At 43.6% G+C, this 22,651-nt stretch overlaps 2 protein-coding genes across 3 annotated transcripts; one reads left to right on the top strand and one right to left on the bottom strand.

Annotated features, from left to right (window-relative positions):
• Window positions 1-114: 114 nt before the first annotated feature.
• Window positions 115-15,337, top strand: LOC126527289 (small integral membrane protein 29-like). The gene is made up of 5 exons (XM_050175073.3): window positions 115-226; window positions 3,796-4,028; window positions 10,228-10,253; window positions 11,371-11,494; window positions 14,608-15,337. The coding sequence occupies exons 2-5, from the start codon at window positions 3,846-3,848 to the stop codon at window positions 14,656-14,658; spliced, it is 384 nt and encodes a 127-aa protein (XP_050031030.1). The 5' UTR covers window positions 115-226; window positions 3,796-3,845; the 3' UTR covers window positions 14,659-15,337.
• Window positions 15,338-18,658: 3,321 nt separating this feature from the next.
• LOC126527287 (uncharacterized) lies at window positions 18,659-22,396 on the bottom strand. 2 transcript variants are annotated; one of them, XM_050175071.3, is made up of 5 exons: window positions 22,304-22,396; window positions 21,584-21,679; window positions 20,643-20,717; window positions 19,825-19,981; window positions 18,659-18,936 (listed from the first exon to the last, which is right to left on the bottom strand). In XM_050175071.3, exons 2-4 carry the CDS (start codon window positions 21,662-21,664, stop codon window positions 19,859-19,861), a joined length of 279 nt encoding a protein of 92 aa, XP_050031028.1. In that variant the 5' UTR covers window positions 21,665-21,679; window positions 22,304-22,396; the 3' UTR covers window positions 18,659-18,936; window positions 19,825-19,858. The 2 variants fall into 2 exon arrangements, with proteins under 2 accessions (XP_050031028.1, XP_050031029.1); XM_050175072.2 differs by having other exon boundaries at window positions 22,268-22,375.
• Between the last annotated feature and the right edge of the window lie 255 nt (window positions 22,397-22,651).

Below are 22,651 nucleotides of genomic sequence, written 5' to 3'. Positions count from 1 at the left end.
TTTATTGCTATTCAAAACGTATAATTTAATATTTAGGAAGCAAATATGACATTGATCATGAGTTTTAAGTTGTATAACATTTTCTCAGGTTTGAGAAAATGCGGACCTTTGTTGTTTTCTTGCAATATGGCGGCGGCCTGTAGCGGTCGTCTGCTATATTATTTTTAGCCGCTGTCAAGTCATCGTTTGGGCGGAAATCGGCCGCCACCGGTCAAACTTCGACCCGGTAAGAGCGCCTAGTTAGTGCCGCGTACCCGTACGAAGCCTTCTCTCGCGTAATCTTTTCATGCGACTCTCATCTTTTTCAACACTCACGCGCGCTCATGACAGTTGCTCCTCGTCGACAGAAAGCAAAGCGCGCATGAGTCATCCCCGCCACTTTTGCCGAAGTAAGCGCTCCGTAGGCGTTTGTTTCGAAGACTCGCTACTGGCCGCCGACGTTTTCCGTACCCGTTGCCCAAGTGTTTTACACTTGGCTGGTGCTGGAATTATTTTCATTTAAGTACGACTGGTCGCCCGCGCGGTGCTGCTTCGTCACTTGTCAAACCATCCTTCTGACGGCATTTTTTTTTTTCTTTCTCACAGAGAAAGTTAGTCTGTCGCGCGGATTGCTTCTGCGCGACTCGAACCCAATGTCTGCAATATGAGAGTGCGAACAGACGAGGAACGCTCCCGACGTTTCCGTGGTCAGGCGGCAAAGCGGGCGGTGTGCACGTGATTGAGCGAACTCCGTTTGCATCGTGAAAAGCAGTGACAGTTGTCACCATCAGTTGTGCATGTAAGGGTTGTGCGTCGTGTAACTGCCCTTGAAACTATTTCTTAAGGTTATCGGGAGTGCGCGCACTGCGTCCGTTTAAAGCTTTGGCCCGATACTTCCGTGGTTCTGCCGGTCGCATACGTACACTTGTTGCTCGGTGTGTTTTTTTGTTATGCCATTGCATGACACTGCGTTCGCTCTTCATTTGTCGCGATGTTCTTCTGGGACTATCATGAACGCAGTTGACTTCGTTATCGATTAATTCGCACCATTGTCACTGCTGTACTACGAGTAACTGCGACATTCCGGCAGCTTCATTGGAGAAGACGGCTTTTAATTCATATTCGAGTTGGACGAACCGGGCGAAGCATTTTAATAAAACACGAAGTAGTTGACCGTCATGGGGTGTCATATTTTTTTCTTTTGTAGGGGACGGTGAGAGCTTCGTCAGATTTTAATGTTGTGCATGTGGGTATTATCGTTCCTCCTGAAGCAAGAGGCCCGTTTCGTGAGATAGGTATATGCTGGCTCGCGAACTGAGCGCGTCAGGTCATGTATCAGATGTCCTGAATCATTTACGGTTGTTCTAGAGGAATCAAACACTAGCTTTGTAGTGCTGCCACCAAACAGAATATGTCGAATGAAATCATTACATTGCAAGAATCGGTCAGGAAGGCAGGGCAGTTTGGATTGCACAAGTGTGGCAAAGATGAATGAAATGCTGTACTCTATATATATATATATATATATATATATATAAAATAAGTCTAGCTATCCCAGCTCCCTGTGCTTCTGCAAGCCACTTTGGATGCCGTGATGTTGTTGCCCACAATTCCCTATGTCTCACTTTCACCTCGCCGAGCTGTGCATTACTGAAGCACCTCAAACCTATTATTATCATTATTTGTTTTGAACATGTATACATTTGACAGGAGAGGGAAAACGAGGAGCAGGCTGGCCACCAGGAGGGGCACAACGCTTGGCTGGTCTTCAGAAAGGAGGGGATAGAAACATATAAATGGAAGATAGCAAGGAGGGGAGGAAAGAAAGAGCAAGATGACAAATGTCTAAGAATGAAGTAGAACACACAGTACAGGTCACACACAGTATAGCTGGTTACTGCAGGTCTTTCTACGACAGAATATTAAACAGGAATAGTGTCTGTCTGTCATGAAATATAAATGCAGCAGGTCATTGTGCTTTAATATAAAGACATGAGTAATGTGTACGCAAACTCGTAAGCTAGATTTAGCAAGATCCATTACAAATGTTTGTTTTCAGGTAAGCTATAACTGCAGTTGCAGCTGTCATCAGCAAGTTTTGTGCAACATGCAAAAGAAAGATGTATTGGTGTTGAGGGTTCACATGAAGAGCCACAAGGGTCTGGTGAGGTGGCGTAACAGAAATGGAAGGCACAAGTTGAAAACTCGCTGCGCTTTTGAAAGAGAACCTAAAAACATTGGGCTTACATCAGTGTGGAAAAGTGCCAAGGCAACACTTCTGGCATTTGTTTACATGGAATTCTCCATGTCTGATAACAACGAGTGTTGTGTGTTTTTTGTCTTTGTGGTGAGGTTAGAGAAGCTGCCACAAAAGCTTACTTTTGTGAGTGCCAGCTTTGGAATGCTGATCAATTTGGGAATTGAATATGTAATCGTGCCTCGAAGACTCAGCTTCTTTACAAAAGATAGTACAAATTGTGGCTGGCATTTCACGTCATAGAATTTCCACCGCTTTGTGGCTGTGGCCTTCTGTAGCTAAGCACAAGGTTACGGGTTCAATTCCCAATCATGGCGACCGCATTCCAATGGAGGTCGAATGCAAGAATGCTCAGGTACCATGCCTTGGGTGCTCGTAGCAGTAAATTCTAATAGAGACTTCTTCAGTACAGCATTTCTCACAGGCCATGTGTTGCTTTTGGACGTCACTCATTCAGTCAGTCAATCAATGAGTCTGACTGAATTTTTGGCAAATTGGTGGGACTTAAAAGCTAAGCAGTGCTAAGTGTCCTTGATCTTTCAACTGAACACAGCTAAACGACAAAAGCAACACACAGGACACCCCGCACTCTCCATCATTCTCGCGAAATTGTGGTCAAATCGAGTGAATAAGCACACTGATTCATAAGGAAGGCTGTGCTTGCATGGTATGCAGGTCTCAAACACACACTCGCTGCCTTAAATCCCAGCTTGCCCAGTTCTCCATCCTTGGCATTGTCTTTGTTATTGTGCAAGAACATATATATATTTTTTAAATTTATTATTGAAGCATAAGCACTCGCACTTGGACGACCAGTTATTTAAAACCTGAAGAGTACTGCAGAGTTGATAAGTTGAAGGAAAGAAATCTTAACGCATTGTGTTGATTTCAGAATCGGAATCAATTTTTGTTCTTATGTTTTTATGTTTTCTTCACTTACCTGTTTGTCTGTATGTGAGTGAGCATAAAAGGAACTTTTAAAAGAAAAATAACTCCAGTTTAATTAGTAAATCACCTCTTTACAATGCTAGAGAAGCCACTCTTACGCTGAGAAGAAGCTTGGTAAGCCAGAAAAGATGCAAAAACAAAAGACGACTGTTGTTGGCGCCTTGAAGTTCCCGTCCTAGCTCGTTGTGATATCCTGGATTCTGACGGCGTCTGCTCAGGCCTAGTTAACTATTTATTCGTAAAGGACTGAGCTGTATTCTAAAGGAGATAAAGATTGAACTTCGCAAATTTCAGGAACTTTATCTGAGCCACGATAGCCCGAATAGGAAAAGATACTTTGTAGGTCACCACATCACACTGACATACCGACGCTGTTGCTTCAGCACACACTTCGAAAACGAAATTTGAGCTTAATTTTTATTTTATCTTAATCAACCTATTAGTGCAAAATTTAAAAAGAAAATATAGTTTTGAAAGAACACCCTACAAAGTCTAAATCGATTGTTTTTTTTTTTTTTAATTTATGGTCCCTTTGATGTTTCTCTTTAGTGTGCGTCTACATATGTCTCTGACAGCGAGATGTGAGCTAATGTAAATTTCACTGCTTTCAGATGGAGCAAATGGGAGGGCAGCATCTCTAGAAGTTAAAGCAAGCCAAGCCATGCTGCTCTCAGCGAGCGCAGCAGGCAATGGCACAGAGCTGCCGTTTGCTGAGGCGCCCGCAAACATCACCAATGAGGAAGCTCCCGTGCTCGAGGCATCGTCAGGCTGGGACTCAACAAGCCTTGCCTACGTGTTTGTTCCACTTAGCCTCGTCATCTGCATAGGCCTTGCCACAGCTCTCGTAAGTTAGTGAACGACAAATCAGTCAATCAATGTTGATTATAATGCCTCGAAACAGCACATTGGCTTTGGTACTGGTACACTTGGCACAACGCATCAATACACATTAGCTCACTATCGGACTATGGTATATAAAGATTATAGTAGTGAAATAAAACGAAGAGTGTGTAATTTCATCACATAAAGCTGGTACAGGTATGTACAGGACGTATAGAAAAGACAAGTTTTTTGCAATAATAGTATTTCCATTATTTGCAGGGCACGAAGGTCAAAAGCGGAATAAAACACTGTGTCTGCGTCTTCCCTGTCTCATTTAATCTTTGCCCCTTGCGCTCTAGAAATAATGAATGAACATCAACTCTCCCAATTTACAGTTCTCTTAAATGATACTTAATTGATGGCAAGAGGTCAACTTACATGTCATGCCACACACCTAAACATGCAGTGCTTGTGGGTCTGCAGGCACATTTGACCCTTTCAGGGGCCAACATTTTCTCTCCAGTGAAAATTTAGTTGCATACAAATCTTGCACCTTCAGAGAAATTAAGAAGCAAAGAGCTGTAGAGAACGGCTTCAGTATATTCAATACGTCATTGAGTTTTGTCATGTTTAGAGAATGCCGACTCCACGTGAGAAATCTCTACAGGAACATAATATATGCGAACATCCAACTATTTTATGTCTAACATACTTGGAGAAAGAACAAACCCAGCCACTTGAAAAACATGCCTGATGTTTTAACATTGTGAAAAGCAACAAGAGAAATGAACTTGCTACATGACGGCATGCTGACAACGTAAGCAAACGTGCAGTCGTCTGCCTTCCAACTCATCTTATCAAGGTGCTTTCTATGTATTATTGAAACTTGCAGCACATGTCAAATGAGAAGTGTTTAAAGATGTATGCTGTGTGTTTCAAATACCATTATTTTCATCAGTACTTTTGCTTTTGATGCACCATCTTAGCATGCTGAATTGTGCACAGAGCACTGAAGGAGTTCATGCAACAGACTGTGACACAAATAAATGTGGGATTAGGATGTGAAGACATAATAAAAGCATCAGCGAACCAAAAGTGATTCTGCTTAACCTAAGGAAATACACATGACAGACACATGAAATACAACTTGAAATGAGTGCTTATGTGACTATCGCCTTGAAAAAGGCAAGTCCACTTGTCGAAACGTTGGCTTCCGCTTTTACCCACCTCGAAAATAGCAAGCCCACTTGTCAAAACGTTGGCTCCCGCTTATACCTCATTCTCGCTTTGCTCAACTGTCTTGAACTTCCATTTCCCACCTTCCTCGTGTTTTCCCTATGAAAATGTGTAGATTTTTTGGTGTGATCTAAAAGAATGTAATACATCAAACTCGCATCAAAAGCTTTAAAATCTTTTATGTGCATCTCGCATCATCAGCAGACTTGCAGGCAACGGGCTAGAAATTGCGGATTGGCTCAAAAGAGCTATTTTGTGTGTGTGTGAATTCGCTAAAGGTTGACTTATGCAACTCAGTTGCCCGACATCATTCTTCGAAAATGTGTCTTTATTGGCCAAACTGTTCTTTCATACATAATTTGTATAGTTTCTTTCTTTTTCTGTTTTTATGCACTTGCAAAATGTAGTTTTCATGTTCAGCTTTTCTAAATAGCTGTGTTCCTGTTATGTATGTTATCAATTGTACCCACCCCTTTTGTAATACCCCAGGCAAAGGGGACTTAAGGAAATAACACTTAACTGTAACCTTTTTTTTTTTTTTTTTTTTTTTTTTTGCGCAGAAAAGCTTCAGAGATTTCTTCATGTCTGAGTCGCAGTTTCAGTCTAGCATGGTTGCATCTTCAAAGCATGGCTTACACTAGTAGCCATGCTGCAAGACTAGATTAGGGGTTCTTCTGTTGGTTAAATAATTTTTGTGCTCTCCAAAGCAATTTTCTTATTGTTCTGTCTAATAGGATTGATACACAGATCTTTTGATCTGTGTACCAATCATGTTTAGAGAATGAACACCAGGAATATGGTGTTCCTAAATATTTGTGGCACAAAAGAAGAAATGGAAGCATCAAAACCAAGAGGCAGATGTAAAGCGAGATGTTTAGTATATTTGTGTGGTACAATGTTTGATACAAGTTGTTTGCCGGCACTCTGCAAGCCTGTGCCATGTCACAAATGCCGTCATTTTACCTGGCTTGCTCAAAAAGTCTTCTGTGCCTTCTTGGTGTAGAAAAAAAAAATTTACTTAGATATTCAGGGTGCTATCAGATGCATCAGATGCGAGCACCACTGGTTCCTATGGCTTCTGGGCAGCAATTTCACCATCATTATTTCTTTATTCCTCACAGGCCTTGAAGAGCAATGGGTGAGGGGGCATATCAGTAGAAATACAGCACAAAATAATGAACCAGAGTAATGCATTATCAGCCTGTACAGGTGTCTCAAAGACTTCCTCGAAGATTGTTTCTGTGGTGGCAGCCTTGCAGGTTTCCACGCCGTTGTCCGCACCGGCATAGTTGTTTATGTCCACAGAAGCAGCGTTTGCTTTGCTTGTAGCTAGCGTAGTCACCTCCTGAAATGCTGACGATCTCAACCTCTTGCCGAGTCGAGTAGCAGTTGCCGAAGTTTGGATTAACCACATTAGCAGTTCGTGTTAAAAGGAAGCTTCGACTCGGGAGCTTCTATCTAAATGTATTGCAATGCAGGAATCGTCTTTCTCGGCAGACATTGCATAAATTTTGATGAGGCATGTGGTATTTACAAGAAGTTAGAACCTAGTAACTGTAGGGAGCTCATTTTCAATTTATACAGGCTAATTGTTTTGGAGAAATTTTTGAAAATTGCAAAATTTAAGAAAAGTCAAGTGTCAAGTTTACAGCTCCGTAATTCAGCAGTGAAAAACGATTTCACGATTCCGTAAATTGCACCTAATAATACGTCTAGAGCGAACAAACTATGTGTTATTACGCCACTTCTGAAATATACGAGTAATGTGCGAGTATGAATTTCGCAAAACCCTCGTAAACATTGTAACAGTGTCACATAAGCTGTAAATTTATGAACCACATTTGTCCTCCTGAAGTGCACTAGGAGGTGCAGTTCACAGCACTGCAATATTTGCTTTTGGTGCAGAATTAAAGAATTGTAACCTTCATGCTTCTATTTTTTTTTTATTATTTACCGATTTCTGCCAAATTTTGTAAGAAGTTGAGGTCCTAAATCAAAGTTCTGCTTCCTAGAGTTGCTAGAATGTATCTTTCTCTCTCAAATGCGACATGTTTCATTCAAATCTACCCAGCAGCCTTGTGAGAGCATATCTGCATTTTGCGTGTATTTTAATGGGGGTGTCAGAGTTGCCCCTGAGCTGAAGCTTCCTTGTAATTGGATTCCTTTTGCATTGTTGTATGGGAAGCTAACCGAATGTTCCCACATTGTTCCTTATAACCGAAAATTTACCTGTGTCCTCGATTGATAGGTTGACACTCCATTTCCTTGGGCATGTGTGTTCTCGTTCAATTCAAGCGCTATGCGACCTTTCGCTTCATTGGCTGTATCTTTGGGCAAGTTGATATTCTATGGAAAAAGATATCCAGTGCAGAAAAAAAAAATTACTATTTGAACTATACCTTATTTTTTTTTTCTGGACCAACATTTATTTTTCATTTGATGGTCACCACTTGTGTTGTCCTCATTCTCCTTTTGTCCATCCTCATACCTGCCAGCTCTCCAGAATTCATAAAATTTGTGAATGTTGCGTCATGTTTTAGGGAAAATAAGGTGGTGAAAGATACCATGGTGCAATATTTAAAAAAATGCATACAAAAATAGAAATTGTGATGGTACCAGTGCTGCCCTCTTCGTGGCAACCCAAGACTCCGCATGCCAGAAGGGTGGTTACTTGGAACAAGTTTATTCAAACAGCTTCCTAAAGCAGCCGAAGTCGTCAACAGCAAAGTCACTGAACAAGTAGCTGTGATTTGAAAACAATGTGCTGTTTGTCAATCTATATGCTACATTTACAGTTGATTCATCGTTAATGTGCCTGTGTACCCCACAAAAGATGTGGGTTCAGGGCAAACAAATAAACAAAAAAATGTATTCTGTTCATCTTATCCCTCCCCGCTTGTCATGCCAGTGGGTTTATTAAGAATTGTAAGGTTGTTTGAAGATTGGCAAGTATACATGTTTTCTAGGCCTACCTCTCCTCACCATAAACCCCTACCATCTTGCTCTGCTTTCTTTCATTCTAAGGAATGCAGTACCTTAATTATAACAGCACTTCTTGTCTCTTCATAGGCATCATACTTCACCTAATGTCTGTGAAGTGTTTAGAAATAATACCTGTTGTTCAAATTTCTGGTTCAGAGGATGCAGTACATTCTAACTTTGTCCAAACTGGTTCTCTAAAATGTACATTGTACTTATATTTACTTTTTGTTAAGCTTAATGCTGCTTCAAGGTAATACGTGCCCATGTCACTGGTGTAGGCAATCTGTATAGCATAATCGAAGGCTTGACTTTGTCTTCCCTTGGGATTAACAGTGTCCTCTTGGTCTTCAGTAAGAACTCTGTGCAACTTTATCACTGCAGCATAGCTATCTTGATAGGCTAAAAAACAACGTTATTGGCTTTTAGCAGCATTTCTGAGACAAAAAAGAGAATTATATCACCAAAAAATTCTGCTTTGTCATTATATTTGGGCAGAAAGCACCTACCTTTGTTGTATCTTTGCAAATGGAAAAATTGCGTGCAATACACATGGTGAAGTTCGAAGTCTCTTTCTCCATTGCAGACTGCTGCCGCGAGAGAAGACATAAACCAAGGATAAATGCACCTGTGCTTATTGCAAGGTGCTCCCTCGGCACATTCTGAATTCAATCCTCCCCAGACCCTTCCCTTAGGTGAAAACCCTCCTTGGAAGGGGTCTTCCCTAGTTTAATACGCAGCTTTCTCAAATGAAGGAATGTTTCCCCCAGTCCAGGAATGGCACAAAAACAGCTCCACTCGTTTCCACTACCAGGGTTGTCATGCTGACGAGCTTAGTAGGGTCGTAGTCCATGGACTGCACTCTCTCAGGGCCTTGAGGTCGTAAACAGGGGCGTCGCCGTTCATGGTGTAAACAGTGACCACTACTGTCCATGTGCCCTGCAGTGGTCTGCAGCTGTCACGCAGCCATGTAAGGTGTTGACAGAGACATTATAGTCTGGCAAGTGCTGCCTCGGTGGAACAGAGGCGAACCACCACGATGTGCCATAGCAAGCTGCAACTCATGTCGAATATGGCATTCCATGTGCAACGCAGTGTTGTTTACAGTAGCCGCGCAGTAGCAACATTTGTACTGCTGTATCCACACATTGTATCGGTCGTCATGTCGCTTTTTCTGACACATATGGTCACGATGAGCCGGAAGCATCAAGGAAACTGAAGAGGCTTGATACTTATTAATCATTTAAAGCTAACAGACAATGGAACCGAGGGGAAATAAAGTTTCTTTTTTCTTCTTAGTCTCTTCTACCACTTTGATTTTCCTTTAAAGATATGAAGCTTATCAGTCAAGCCAGCAATCATTTTATTTCTGTCTGTTTTAATGAACAGAGGACGAGCAGATAAAAGCTGCCATGCGGCAGCTCGACGAACCTGCAAGCTCCCATTACATGGGTTTGCAGCAGCACAAAGACATGAAAAAAAAATTCTGATGTTTACATCATAGCAAAAGTACTGCAGTAAGTAATATAATAACAGTGCTGAAGAATTTGCACATTCTCGCATTGTTTCTAAGCACAACTCAATTAAAGTGCAGGTAAGCAGATCCAACTTGACTGATTCATAATTCAAAAGGCTTGGCAACATATAGTGCAAGCATTGAATTCCTGAATGTGTGGTTGTTACTTTCCATTTTTTGGCTTGGCTTTTTCTATAACCTTGCTACAATCACAGCCTTATTATAACCTTATCACAAACTAACCCTGAATCGTAATTCCTTTTGCATTTTTATTTCAAAATTCGTTGGTTTCAGAAAGCTCTTGGTTCCTCATGCTTTCCTTGGCTTCGTATGGTTCATACATTTAGAACGTAATATGACACCTGAAATGCATTGTCTGTGCGTGACCTGTGAATTAATTTTTGTTGCTTTTAGGTTGAGAGAGAGAGAGGGAGAAAAGAAAACTGACATGCGCAGCTGTTAAGTCTATGTTCTTCTTTTTTTTTTTCAGGTGGTATTTCTCGTTAGAAAGAGCAGGTACGTACACACCTTCATTACCTGCACAGCTGTGGCACCACTGTCATGTCACTATGATGTGCGTCTCACAGGTGTTGCATTAAATTTTCCTTTCTTTTATGTAGTATGTTGGCAGTCTGAACTGGGCCTAAGAGACCTGTTGAAATGAAAATGCTATTTCAAGTCTAAGCACAAGAAGTGAAGCAGTTTTAGACTGGAGGTTCCATGCCTGCTAGCTCTCGCAAATTTTTCGTAGAGTTTATCAGTTTGGGCGCCTTTTATGATTTTACTAATTCACATTTTACGAAAAATAAATTCTGTTCACGAAATGCTTCGCAGCAAAGTCCCCGGAAAAAGGTCACTGTGATATAAAAATGTGTTGCTTGTTAGTAGCTGTAGCTGTGTCAAGCTTGTGTGCGTGCCTAAAGTTAAAAATTACTGTTAATAAAGTGTGTGCATGTCCAACGGAAGGCACCCATGCTCAAGAGATACTTTAAGGGGACACTAAAGGGAAAAAAAATTTCTTCTGCATCAGTAAATTACCTTTCTACAACAGCAAAAACATCACTCTTACAACGATAAGACGTTTGGTAAGCCAGAAAAAGCGCAAGAAGGAAATATGGGTGGCGACGCCTACTTAAGTTCCCGCACCTGGGTGCTGTGACGTCTTGGATTTTGATGGCATCTTCTAGGGCCTACTAATTATATATAGCGGTACAGATTGACTACATTGTATTCTAAAGCACCCAAATATTAAACATGGCAAGTTTCGGGAACCTTTATTCAGCCAACGCGGCCCAAATGCGAAAACATACTTTGGAATCCCTGACGTCGCGCTGACGTACCGGCGCTGGGGTTTCGGCACGAAATTCAAATACTGATACTTGGACCTTCACTTTCTCATCTAATAATCAAACTATTTTTTTGAAATGACTGCCTGCAGGGTTCTCAAACAATGCTTCATTAGTCTAAACTGATTTATTGTTTCACTTTAGTGTCCCTTTAAATATAATGCATAGCCCCTCCCTTCCCCGCCCCCTTCTTGATGCCGTGTCCATGCGATTTTCATGAATTTTGATATTCACAGGTTGGCAGGTACGCACTGTTCACCGCTTTCTTCACACCCCCTTCCCCTTAGGCTTGACAGATTGCGGCACCATCTGATGCCATTCTACAGCTTCGACCCTCAGGACGAGGGCGAAGACTGGGAAGCGGAGCTACTTGAAGAGGGCCTCACACATAGGCCTAACCCTGCCAATAAGGTGCGTGCGCCCGCCAGTAGCATTGGTAGTTCAAATCCTTTCTGTTCTGCCGACAAGTATGTTCATCACGGGAATTTGGCATGACATAAAAGGCACAGACGATGACTACTGTAGTCACGAGGACAAATATAGCGCCATGGGAAGCAGTGGAAACTGACCCTTGCATCATTTAACACGCACCCTCTCGAGTGAAGTTAGCCTAGCAGGACTTTTGGAGGAACTATCAGGCATTGTTTGGGATATCATTGGCCTTAGTAAGGTTAGAAGAACTGGTGAGGCTTATATAGTGCTGACAAATGGCCACGTCCCCTGCTATAGAGGACTGCCAGATAAGCAGTTCGGAGTGGGATTCCTAATCCGTAAGGACATAGCAAGCAGCATTGACAAATTCTACAGCATTAATGAGAGGGTAGCAGTAGTGATAATAAAGCTGAATAGGAGGTATGAATAAAGGTAGTACAAACCTACACTCCAACCTCCCGTCACGATGGTGAAGAAACAGAACAGTGGCATGTAGATGTTGAATTAGCGCTGCGAAAAGTGCAAAATCAGTATTCCGTAGTCGTGGGCGACTTCAGTGCAAAAGTGGGGAAAAAGAAGGCTGGTGAACAAGCAATTGGGACCTACAGTGTGGATTCTAGGAACACTCGAGCAGAGATGGTAGAATTTGCAGAAAGGGATAATGTGCGAACAATGAACACCTTCTTAAGGAAGCATTGGAACAAAAGGGCACCTGGAAAAGCCCTAATGCTGAAACAAGAAATGAAATTGATTTCATACTTTCTGCCGATCCCAGCATAGTGCAGGATGTAGAAGTGTTAGGTAGAATAAAGGTGCAGTTATCATAGGTTATTGAGGGCTAGGATTCACCTCAATTTGAAGAGAGAAAGGGTAAAATCGGTCAAGAAGAAACAGGCCAACCTAGATGTAGTAAGGGTAAAAGCAGACCAATTCAGGTTGGCACTTGCAAACGAATGTGCAGCCTTAGAATAGAGAGATGATGACATAGAGGCAGTCAATGAGACCATAACTAGTCTGGCTTCAGAAGCAGCAATTGAAGTGGGAGGTAAGGCAGCAAGGCAACCAGTAGGTAAGTTCTCCCAAGTAACAAAGGACCCAATAACGAAAAGACAAATAAAAGTGTCCAACTCAAGAGATCAGGTAGAATTCGCGGAACTGTCAAAACTAATCAACAAGAAGAAAATAAGGGATATTCGAAATTGTCGCGTGAGAAAGACTGAGGAAGCAGTAAAAAATGGACGCAGCCTGAAAACAGTGAGAAGGAAACTAGGCATCGGACAAACCAAGATGTTTGCACTGAAAGATAGGGAGAGTAATATCATCAGGAATCTCGAAGATACAGTAAAAGCAGCAGAAGAATTCTATACTGACCTGATACCTCCATTTAAACTAGTAATGAACAGGTAACAGAGGCTCCTTCTATAACTAGCGATGAAGTTAGAAGGGCCTTGCAAGACATGAAACGGGGAAATGTGGCAGGAGAAGATGGACTGTTAGTCTATTTAATCAAAGATGGTGGAGACATAATGGTTGAAAAACTAGCAGCCCTTGATACGAACAGTCTATCGACTTCAAGGGTCCCAGAGAACTGGAAGAATGCCAACATTATACCAATCCACAAAAAGGGAGACATTAAAAAATTGAAAACTTATCTTACTTACAATACTAAATAAAATATTTGCCAAGATAATATCCAATAGAATAAGGGCAGCACTGGACTTTATTCAACCAAGGGAACAGGCAGGTTTCAGGCAGGGATACTCTATAATGGATCACATCCATGTCGTCAATCAGGTAATCGAGAAATCCACAGAGTACAATCAGCCTCTCTATATGACTTTCATAGATTACGAAAAGGCATTTGATTCAGTAGAGATACCAGCAGTCATAGAGGTATTACGTACTCAAGGAGTACAGGCCGCTTACGTAAAATCTTGGAAAATATTTACAGCGACTCCACAGCTACATTATTTCTACACAAGAAAAGTAGGAAGATACTTATAAAGAAAGGGGTCAGACAAGGAGACACAATCTCGCCAATGCTGTTCACTGCGTGTTTGGAAGAAGTTTTCAAGCTATTAAACTGGGAAGGCTTAGGAGTAAGGATCAGCGGCGAATATCTCAGCAACCTTCAATTTGCAGATGACATTGTCCTGTTCAGCAATGCTGGGGACGAGTTAGAACAAATGACTGAGCACCTTAACAGAGAAGGTATAAGTCCAAAGCTGACAGCATCCTTTGGCTCTGTTATGGGAGACCGCAAGGAAGGCATGTTGCTCGCGAGGCAAAGAGAGAGAGTGTTAATGTTGGCAGTGAAGCTTGCCTCTTGGTAGCGTGACAATGGAACATTTTAATTCCTCCCATCTCCTCCAATAACAGACATTGCCAACACCTAGACTAATAATGAATGTCATGGTCACCTACTCATACGTAGTAGGCAATAGGCTGGAGCAACTTTGTGCACTTTCTGCATCTGTAACCAAAAGTAGTGTGTTCTGCATGAGTGTAAGAACTCTGATTGTGCTATAGAACTTGGCAGAACGTTCGTTTCACACGTAGTCACAATATAGGAAACAATTGTCACAGAATACATTGCCTTTCTGAAGCTACTAACCATGGAACAAGTGGAGTGACACGTTGCTAAGACTGCATAGCTTCCTTAGCACACTGCTTGCATGTGCAACTGAAACATGATGCAATGCATACCGGAAGCTCAAGGCATACAAAACTACACGATTTGACTTAAAGTTAACTCCATATGTTATGGTTCTAATACATATATTAAAGACATTGCGTAGAAGACGTTGCAGATGAAAGGCCAGTTCACTAAGAGACATACATTTCTGTGATTGCACTACTTGTATAACCTTCATAGCATTGCCTGCTATGTAATAAACAGAGTAGGGCACAATCATGTCAGTTTGTTCTTTCGTTTATTTGTGTCATTTTAGGCTGTGTATTCTGTGCAAGCTCTTCTGTGCTTAAATCTTGCTACAGTTGTTCCCATGACTCAAAGTCCTTTTGCCTCTGTGTTTAAGGGAGTGATTATTGTCATGTAATTTGCCGTCTTCCTTGTCTCTCTGCCCCCACAGAATCCGGAGTTCCATGAGCCGCCAAAGCTGGCATTCCGGTCGGTCCTGTAAAATTTTGCTCTTTTGCCCAAAGGTCCCAAAAATAAGTTGTGTAGCAACCTGATAAGGAAGGGAAAAGGAAAGCAAAAGAAGCAATGCTTACCGCTTGTACATTAACACCCCGTCGTCCATGTGTGCCTATCGCCAGTGTCGTTGTACATTCATGATCCATTCCCACTATTTATTAATAGCCAAGCTTATTGCTGAGCTCTTGTTGTAAGCATAGTTTACAATCTAGTCTAATTTGTTTTTGTGCCGGTTCTGTACCTCTCAATAGTTTCCTTTTTGTCCGTTACTAGAGGCACTTTTTTTGCCATCAAGTGATAGTACTATGTACAGTCGAATCTCGATATAGCGAATTACCAGATATAACAAACCAAATATGAAATGTTTCTCACAAATATTTGTGTGCAACAAATACGTGCTTATAACAATTTTGTGTCGGGTGAAACTTACAGTAAGGTTCGACTGTATAGCTACCGTAACCGATGCTTCTTAAGAACAAAAGATCTGATGCAAGCTCTAAATACTCATGTGTAGTAACTCCTGACCGAACATCACTGTGAACACTCTCGTTTAACGTAGTAGAAGGTTGTGAACAAGATTATGAGCCTGGTGCTTGTGTAACCTGGTGGGGGGGGGTCATTCGACCCAGTCAAAGCAGCTGTGAATAAAAGCATGTTATGAACTAGATAGCTGTCTGTGACTTTGTGTCTGCTGCCACGTTGCCAAAGGGTGCGCGATTCTGTGCTTGCAATTTTCCTGCGCTAAGCGCTCATGAGCTAGCTTGTCAGGACATCCCTGTAACATGACAGCTGGTCTGCAGGACAAGCTAATACTCACTCGCCAATGCTACATACTCACTCACACTCGTGTACAATCATTCATGTTTCTACTCGCACCCACTCATGCCAACCAACACTCGCATGCATTCAGTCACTTCTGCTCACACTTGCATGCATGTCTGCTTCCGCTCACTACCATTCCATTCACCATTCGTCGACAGTCGCATGTTGGTACTCCATGTCCACTCTAAACCACTTGCCTTTCATTCATACTCGTATCTACTCAAACTGACCGGAACTCACAACTCATGTCCACTCGCCTCCTTTGTCAGTAACTAACGCTGTATTTCGTGCCTGTGAAGTGTGTGGGTCCGTGTAGTTGTGAATGAGCATGCCGACCTATGGCTGCTTGTAGTGTCACGCTCGAAGCCACGGAACTTGCCTGCTTGCAGGGGCACTCATTTAACGACAAGTATGCCCGGTGACGTGCGTGTGACGACCAACCTTGAACATTGCTTATGTAAGCGTTAATTCAGTTTTAGGGCTGCATGGTTAGCTACACAAAATGAACTTGAAGGGCGTCCTTGGCATTTAGGAGAAAGAATGAGAAAAGACGGCAAAACTTGTTACTTCACATGCGAGACAGACAAGCAATGGATAGGTTGTACATGGCATCCCAGATGCCGTTTAGGAGCGTCATCTTTCTGCACCCTCTACAATGCCGCTTGATGCAATGTTCCACCATGCTACTGATGATTTGGTGTTGTGGTGGGCACAATGCCAGTGTTACACGTCTTTACTTCTTGGCAGCCGATTAAGAAACTCCAGTGCGGTAGGATGCCGACAGAAAGAGCCCAGTGAAGCCGACGACGTGGTGCTACTGGCCATCCGCACGCGCACGTTTTAATGGACAGTTGCACCGAGAGATCATAGTGCACGCACGCAGCGTCCCTTGTTTCTACACATAGTATGGTGCCAAAACCTGGGAATTAACCAGGGACATTTTACTCTACTGTAATGCCAGTGGCAAAAAGGGAGGTTTAGAAATAGTGCACCCAGAACACCCATTTGCATTCTTTTGTGACATTCACAAGTTTTGCAAGCCCGGCGGTGGACGTCCCCACCATCTAGCAGTGACATATTGGTCATACGGAATTCCAGCAGAATTTTACTAAAATAGTCCACCACGAATTGTTCGGCATGTTCATGCGTCGTTGCCATGGTTGCAACACCTCGCTTGTGGATGTGCGATAACTGGGCAACATTTAAAATTGTTGCAATACGGTGAGTCTTGTGTTTGCAGTGCTCACAATATTATGCAATAATAAACAGGCCAGGACTTTTATTTGGGAGAGGCAACCAAAGGTAACTTTTTGTGCAATAGATGGGGGGGAGCACATTTACTAGTGTAAATGTGAATAATGCCTACCGTTTGCCATAAAAACGCACAAACCCGCAAAAGAGAAATGAAAGGTGTTTCCCACAGGTATACGCCTGTGAGATAAAGACCTATCCTTTGCTTGACAGATACCACATCAAATGGACTCGCGCAGGAAAGAAGCACAGGAAGGACACAGCCAAGAAAAAGTAAACAAGCGAAAGTGTAAAAGGCAGACTTCTAGTAGCGTATTTTTGAATTAGCTCTGGAAGAAATACAGAAAGATATGTATTTGTGGAACAATCACAGTTCTTTTGTATCCCTCCTTTACTGCTCTACCAAGTTAAGTGCCAAACCAACTCGTATTGTTATTTGGGAAGTTGCATAACAATGCATGGCTGCCAGTCCCATACAAACATGTAGAGCGCAGGACACTGCTGTTCTAGACGTACTGCACCCCTCGCAGGTTAGGAACACGCACATAAGCATAGCAGAGAAGTGGCTACGTCAGGCGGTTAGACTGACGACTATAAAAGAGTCATTCAAAACACGGAATCCTTCTCCACTTCTGGCAGCATTTTCTCTACTTCCTTTCTACACAAAAAGATGTTGATCCATAAATTGTTGCACATGCAACGGTAAAGTTTGTTAATTTTCGTTTTTCCTTCCCGTTTGGCTGTTGACTCGGCTCTCTCCCTTAGTAGATCGCTTAATTTCTCAACTTGTTGAGACTCTCATTTCCTGTTGCCAATTTTGCATGAAAAGTGCTGTACACTTAGGGAAAAACCAGACGAGGTAACGCGCGACAGCATATTACTTATGGGTTTAACGGTTATTGCAGGGTTCGATCATGGATGTTGTTTCGCATGATATTATTTTCCACCTTATCTAACCCATATCACGAGTATGTGGTTCCGAGGATCTGGCAGCGTAACAGCGAGCTGTCACTCCAGGAAATAATGAAGCAAAAGGACAGGTTAAATGCAACTGGCGTTGTCTCTGACCGAAACTCATTCCACGAGCTTGCAGGCCAGCTGGCTACAAACTGAATCCCTTTCCTGGTCTAAACAAAGGATGAACTAACGAAGCAACAGCAATGCGCCTGACCGTTGCAATAGATGGTGATAGCGCATCTTAGCACCGAATCGATGGGAAAACTGGCCTTCACACCGCAGGTGCTACTACTGCCACCCAAAAGGAGTGAAAAAGGCAGCAAAATGTTGACCGCCGAATAGCTGTCAAGTCTCAAGATCGATTTGACGGCGCTTTAGGAATGCGTGTGAGAAGCGGGTGCCTCCCTCGGTACACATAAATTGCACTTTCAAAATTCAAGCAATGACAGCTTAAAGCCATAAATCGAACCTATGCAGGCTTCTCAAAAAAAGTCATCCTGGTGCCAGGGATGACACTCAAGCCAACCAGAAGCTTAGACGGCCGAGCAAGGCTCAAATGAGAACTCAAAGCGCAGAATTCCTGAACACAGCAAGCGAGTGGAGCATTGTTGATGCCTTTCATATAAGGCAAGTGCCCATGTCATTGTCTGCAATTTAGTTTTGTAATTACATTGCATGCCTTGCAGCAGTGAATTGTGCAACATTTGGTTGCATTTTTTTGCATTGGGATTGACAGTATGTGTAAAGAACACCCATACTTATGGGAGGCGCTGCATACAATCTGCATGAAATTCATGAAGACTCGAGAGAAAAATAAGAGTAGTTCTTCTGCCTGATCTTGGTGTTACTTAATTTACTTGCTGCTGGCAAACCACTTGGAAAGTTTAATGGTTTCTCAGAATCCATGGATATCAAATTTTCGACGCCAAACATACAACAAAAAACAAGACGCAATGTACATGAAAAGACGTGCGCTTTTATTCAACTGAAATTTATTTTCATAAAAACGATGAGAACATGACACTGGGGAGGGGGGCACGTGGTTTTTCTTGGGTATGAATGGGCGAGCGTGTTTCAGTGCAGCACTGGGCACACAAAATGGCGGGGATAAAAAAAAATCTACACAAAGTTTTTAAAAAGAAATGGGGGGGAAAACACCCTGAAAAATGCGAGATGGAGTCTTCATACGATGCAACTTGCTTGTCGTAGTACCCCACTGCCCTTAATGAGTGACCTGCAAAAGAAGAAAGTTGTGTGGCATCAGGCAAGCTCTTGATCACCAGCAAAATATTTGGCAATAGATAATCCGGATCAAGCAAACTTCAGAAAGCATGATGTCTGAAGAATAGTAAGTTTAAACGCAAACAATTTGGTTCCAGGACCAGTGGTTCTTGTATGATCAGTTGTGAAACTGCTTTCCAAAGCTGCTGCTGCAACTACCAGATGCCACAGAAAAATGTTCACAGTATACAAATGGGTCTCGACACAACTGAACAAATCCTTTGTGTGGCCGCACAACAGCAGTACTTGGTTAGCTTGAAGCAATACAGTTCGCTCAGTACTTTCTGTGGCCCAACTATTCTGGAATTGGCTAGTACAGGGCTAGACACCCACATTGAGCCAGTACACGACGGTGCCAGCATATTCATAACTCATTTCCCAACGTTAAAAGGTGCACCTCTGTATGCAAATGATGGTACACCCATTATGCTTCGCACTGGTAAACTGCCTCACAAGGAAAGCTAGCTCTTACAATTCCCTTATTTACAATGCAACAATGCACAAAAGAAGGTCCCCCAGGCAGTCAGCACTAGGAAGCTTCTGCACATCTGAAACAATAGCATAGCAGCTAAATATATGCAAAATGCCAACAGTGCAGTTTGCTATCTTAAAGCCCGTGTGTCAACAGCTTGAGGAACAGACGACGCCCGCGTTTCGGCGCTCCGAAGAAAATGACGTCTGCTATTTTTAAAAGAACTACATCCCCATCTGATTACACGGCGCGAACCACCGATATATGGGGCACTTTTTTTTTGCGGGAGCGACGAAGGAAGCGTAGGGTAAAAAAAAAAAAGTAGCTATTCATTGCACACACGGATACGAGTGAAGCAAAGATACATACCTACGAAATCATGACAGATGAATGCGGACGACGCTCAGTCGGACCCCTCGCCAGCATCATCGCTGCCAGTGTCCTTGTCGACCTCTGCTGCCGCCGCCTTCCGGGGCCGACCACGTCCGGTGCCCTTCTTGGCGCCAGCGGCCGCCTTGGTGGCAGTCTGGTGGGCGGGGAAGAGTTGTCAAAAACGGGGCACTTTTTCATCCAGCCCGATCGGTGTCCGATCGAAATTCGCGATCGCGACCATCTCTTTCAAGAACATGCCGTGAGAGGGAGTCAATAGCGATCGTGAAACCGTTCCCACTGTGGTGGGAAGCGCCACGTGCTACTGGGGTTTCATCTCGGGGCAGCTTGCGACCATAGCCGGCAACACGGCACAAGTGTTCTGAATAATGAGCCGAAAGGTTCTCCGATACGCGGTCCGGAAACTTGCCGACTGTACCCACACAAAAGCTATGTAGCACGTAAAAAAAGAAAGAAAAAAACCTACTTCTGGCATAAAACTAGGCGGCAAGTGTGTAAATGCGGAAAAGTCCATAACGTTTAGTTATTAGAACGGGGGCGACCGGAAGAGAGTCGCATTCAAGGAATTCCTTCACAGCCGTATTTAGTTCAAGCACTGCTCAACAGCACGACCTCGTGTTACACAATATCTAGCTCACTGCAAAACAAATCATAATGGATGAAAAAAAAGACGGTAAATGCAGATTCACATGTGCTTGCCAAATAGATGAAGTCACGCTGTCAATCGAACGACTGACGATTAGATCTGTAACTCAATATAATGATAAATAGAATGAGGCAATATAATGTATCCATACCTTCTTGCCCTTTTTGCTGCTACCCTTAGGGCGGCCCCTGCCACGCTTTGCCTTCGGCGCATCGGCAGACGCGTCCTGTGCAAGAGAAGAAAAAAAACGGGGACAATGGTTGATCGCGCAAGGCCGGTCACGGCGCAAAAATATATTCAAACAACGCAACCACTTCGTGACGTAAGAAGCCTCTTTAGCAATTCAGTAGCGGCGCGGTTCTCGGCCAACGAACGCAAATACAAAACACGCACCTAACAGGCTCAAGGAGGCGAGCTCGCCGTTAGGCCTCACACAATTGATCTTCGCGCCACAAAAAGCGCCGCCATGTTTGACACGCCACCTATCAAGCGAGGTTCGCTGAAACGCTGCATGGTTGTTAAGAGTTACGCAAGCGCACAAAAACGCGCAAAATCATTGGAGATAGTGCACCTACATTATTTATTGCGATCGATATATTTATCAATCCCAAGCGCGAGGGAGCCTTAGCTCACAAAAGAAAGCAAAGAAAAAGGCGCCAGTCGCTGGGCCCGCTAACGTTATTCTAAGCACCTAATGCGCTCAACGAAGTTCGCCGGGCTCGCGACTGTAGATTAACGCAGCGGTACAGAGAACGGAGGTTCGATTAACAAGATTTACGGCTAATTAAATAGACAAAGGGGGCGCGCACTACAAGGTCAAAAAACGCCACAAAAACGGCAATCGGTAGGGCAGCCAATGAGCGTTGCGCGTATTGATTTCATTTTGCCGCCAAAGTGAAAAATCCAACATGGCGAGAGAGCGCAATAAAAACGGTAAGTGCCGCAACACAAGCAAGTCGCGCCCTGACAGCTCGCGCGCGCAAATCACCGCGCCCCAGACTACGCGAGAAAACGGGAACACGGCAGAAACGCGATCGTGTTACACGAGCACAGCGAGCGTATAAGAATAAAAATAAAATACAAGCGGCGTGCCTCTTTTGGTCTCTTCTCGCCGGCTTCGGCCTTCTTCGGACGTCCGCGCTTCTTCTCAACAGCAGTGTCGTTGTCGGCCATCGTGTTACAAGCTTCCTGTGGAAACAAAGATCAAAAAAAAATTCAGACAAGCACACAACACGCAAGCAGCCAACACACCGCGACGCAAATAAAATCGCAGCGCGACCGGCGAAGAATAACTCCAGAGTGCGAGCCGACCAAATATTTCGGCACCGGTGCAGTCCGGCCTCCCCGCGCGAAGTCTGCGGGGGGGTCAACCCAGCTTGGACGATTTCTGGCAAATCGCACGATTTTTTCCCGCAAACGGCCGCCGGCAGTAAATTGGTTCAGGGCCTGGACAAATTTTTCGACGCTAAAACTCGACCGAACTCCAACCGGAAACCGGAGAAATAAATTTTCCCTCCGACGCGGGCCCATGGCGGCCCTATTTACGCCGCAACAGTATTAGGCCTAGCGCCGCCGGTCGCACCGGCCGGCTTTACCGAGCCGGTGTTTCCAAAGTGGCGCGAAGCTGACAAAAGCGAGAAAAAAATATTACCAATGTCGGCGCAAAAATTAATCCTAGCGACGCTCACAATCGCGACGGCTACTCGAATAAATGTAAGCGCGCAAGCACTGAGGAACACAGATGAGCCAATGATAAAGGAAACGCTGGCATCGTACCGAAGGCAGCGGGCCGTACTACAGGAACCTACTCACAGCTCCGACGCGCAGGATGAACTGGGATGTGTGCCTGTGCGCGGTCGGGCACTAGTAGGGGGTAGGGGGTGGGAGGGGGGGGGGTCGAGCCGATTTTGATGCGTCGGTCGCTCTGAAGGGGGCGACCGACGTGTTTTCAACGGTCGTGCAAGCTTTTTCCCGACTCGCGGGGGGCTCCCGTTATTTTTAAAAATTTTCTCGGCGCAAATTATGGTCGAGAAAAATTTTTCCCGTGCCCGTCGGCCGGCGCGAAAAATGCGCTATCGTTAAAACAGCGCGCCAAAAATCGCTTGTTGACGAGAGTACCGCGCGCTTCGCCTGACCTTTTTATTTATATTTTTCTTCCCC

Source organism: Dermacentor andersoni, chromosome 9 (genome assembly GCF_023375885.2).
Source record: "Dermacentor andersoni chromosome 9, qqDerAnde1_hic_scaffold, whole genome shotgun sequence".
Taxonomy (NCBI): domain Eukaryota; kingdom Metazoa; phylum Arthropoda; class Arachnida; order Ixodida; family Ixodidae; genus Dermacentor; species Dermacentor andersoni.
Note: the sequence above shows the minus strand (reverse complement) of the source record. Positions and strands in the feature narration are given on the sequence as shown.

Bases quoted from the DNA above. Each gene is read 5' to 3' on its own strand.
- LOC126527289 (XM_050175073.3), top strand. From the start codon at position 3,846: ATGCTGCTCTCAGCGAGCGCAGCAGGCAATGGCACAGAGCTGCCGTTT. The intron at 4,029-10,227 runs GTAAGTTAGTGA...TTTTTTTTTCAG, and splicing joins TAGGCCTTGCCACAGCTCTC to GTGGTATTTCTCGTTAGAAA. The intron at 10,254-11,370 runs GTACGTACACAC...CCTTCCCCTTAG, and splicing joins TTTCTCGTTAGAAAGAGCAG to GCTTGACAGATTGCGGCACC.
- LOC126527287 (XM_050175071.3), bottom strand. From the start codon at position 21,664: ATGGCCGACAACGACACTGCTGTTGAGAAGAAGCGCGGACGTCCGAAG. The intron at 20,718-21,583 runs GCACGCCGCTTG...TCTCTTGCACAG, and splicing joins GCGAGAAGAGACCAAAAGAG to GACGCGTCTGCCGATGCGCC. The intron at 19,982-20,642 runs GTATGGATACAT...CCCGCCCACCAG, and splicing joins GCAGCAAAAAGGGCAAGAAG to ACTGCCACCAAGGCGGCCGC.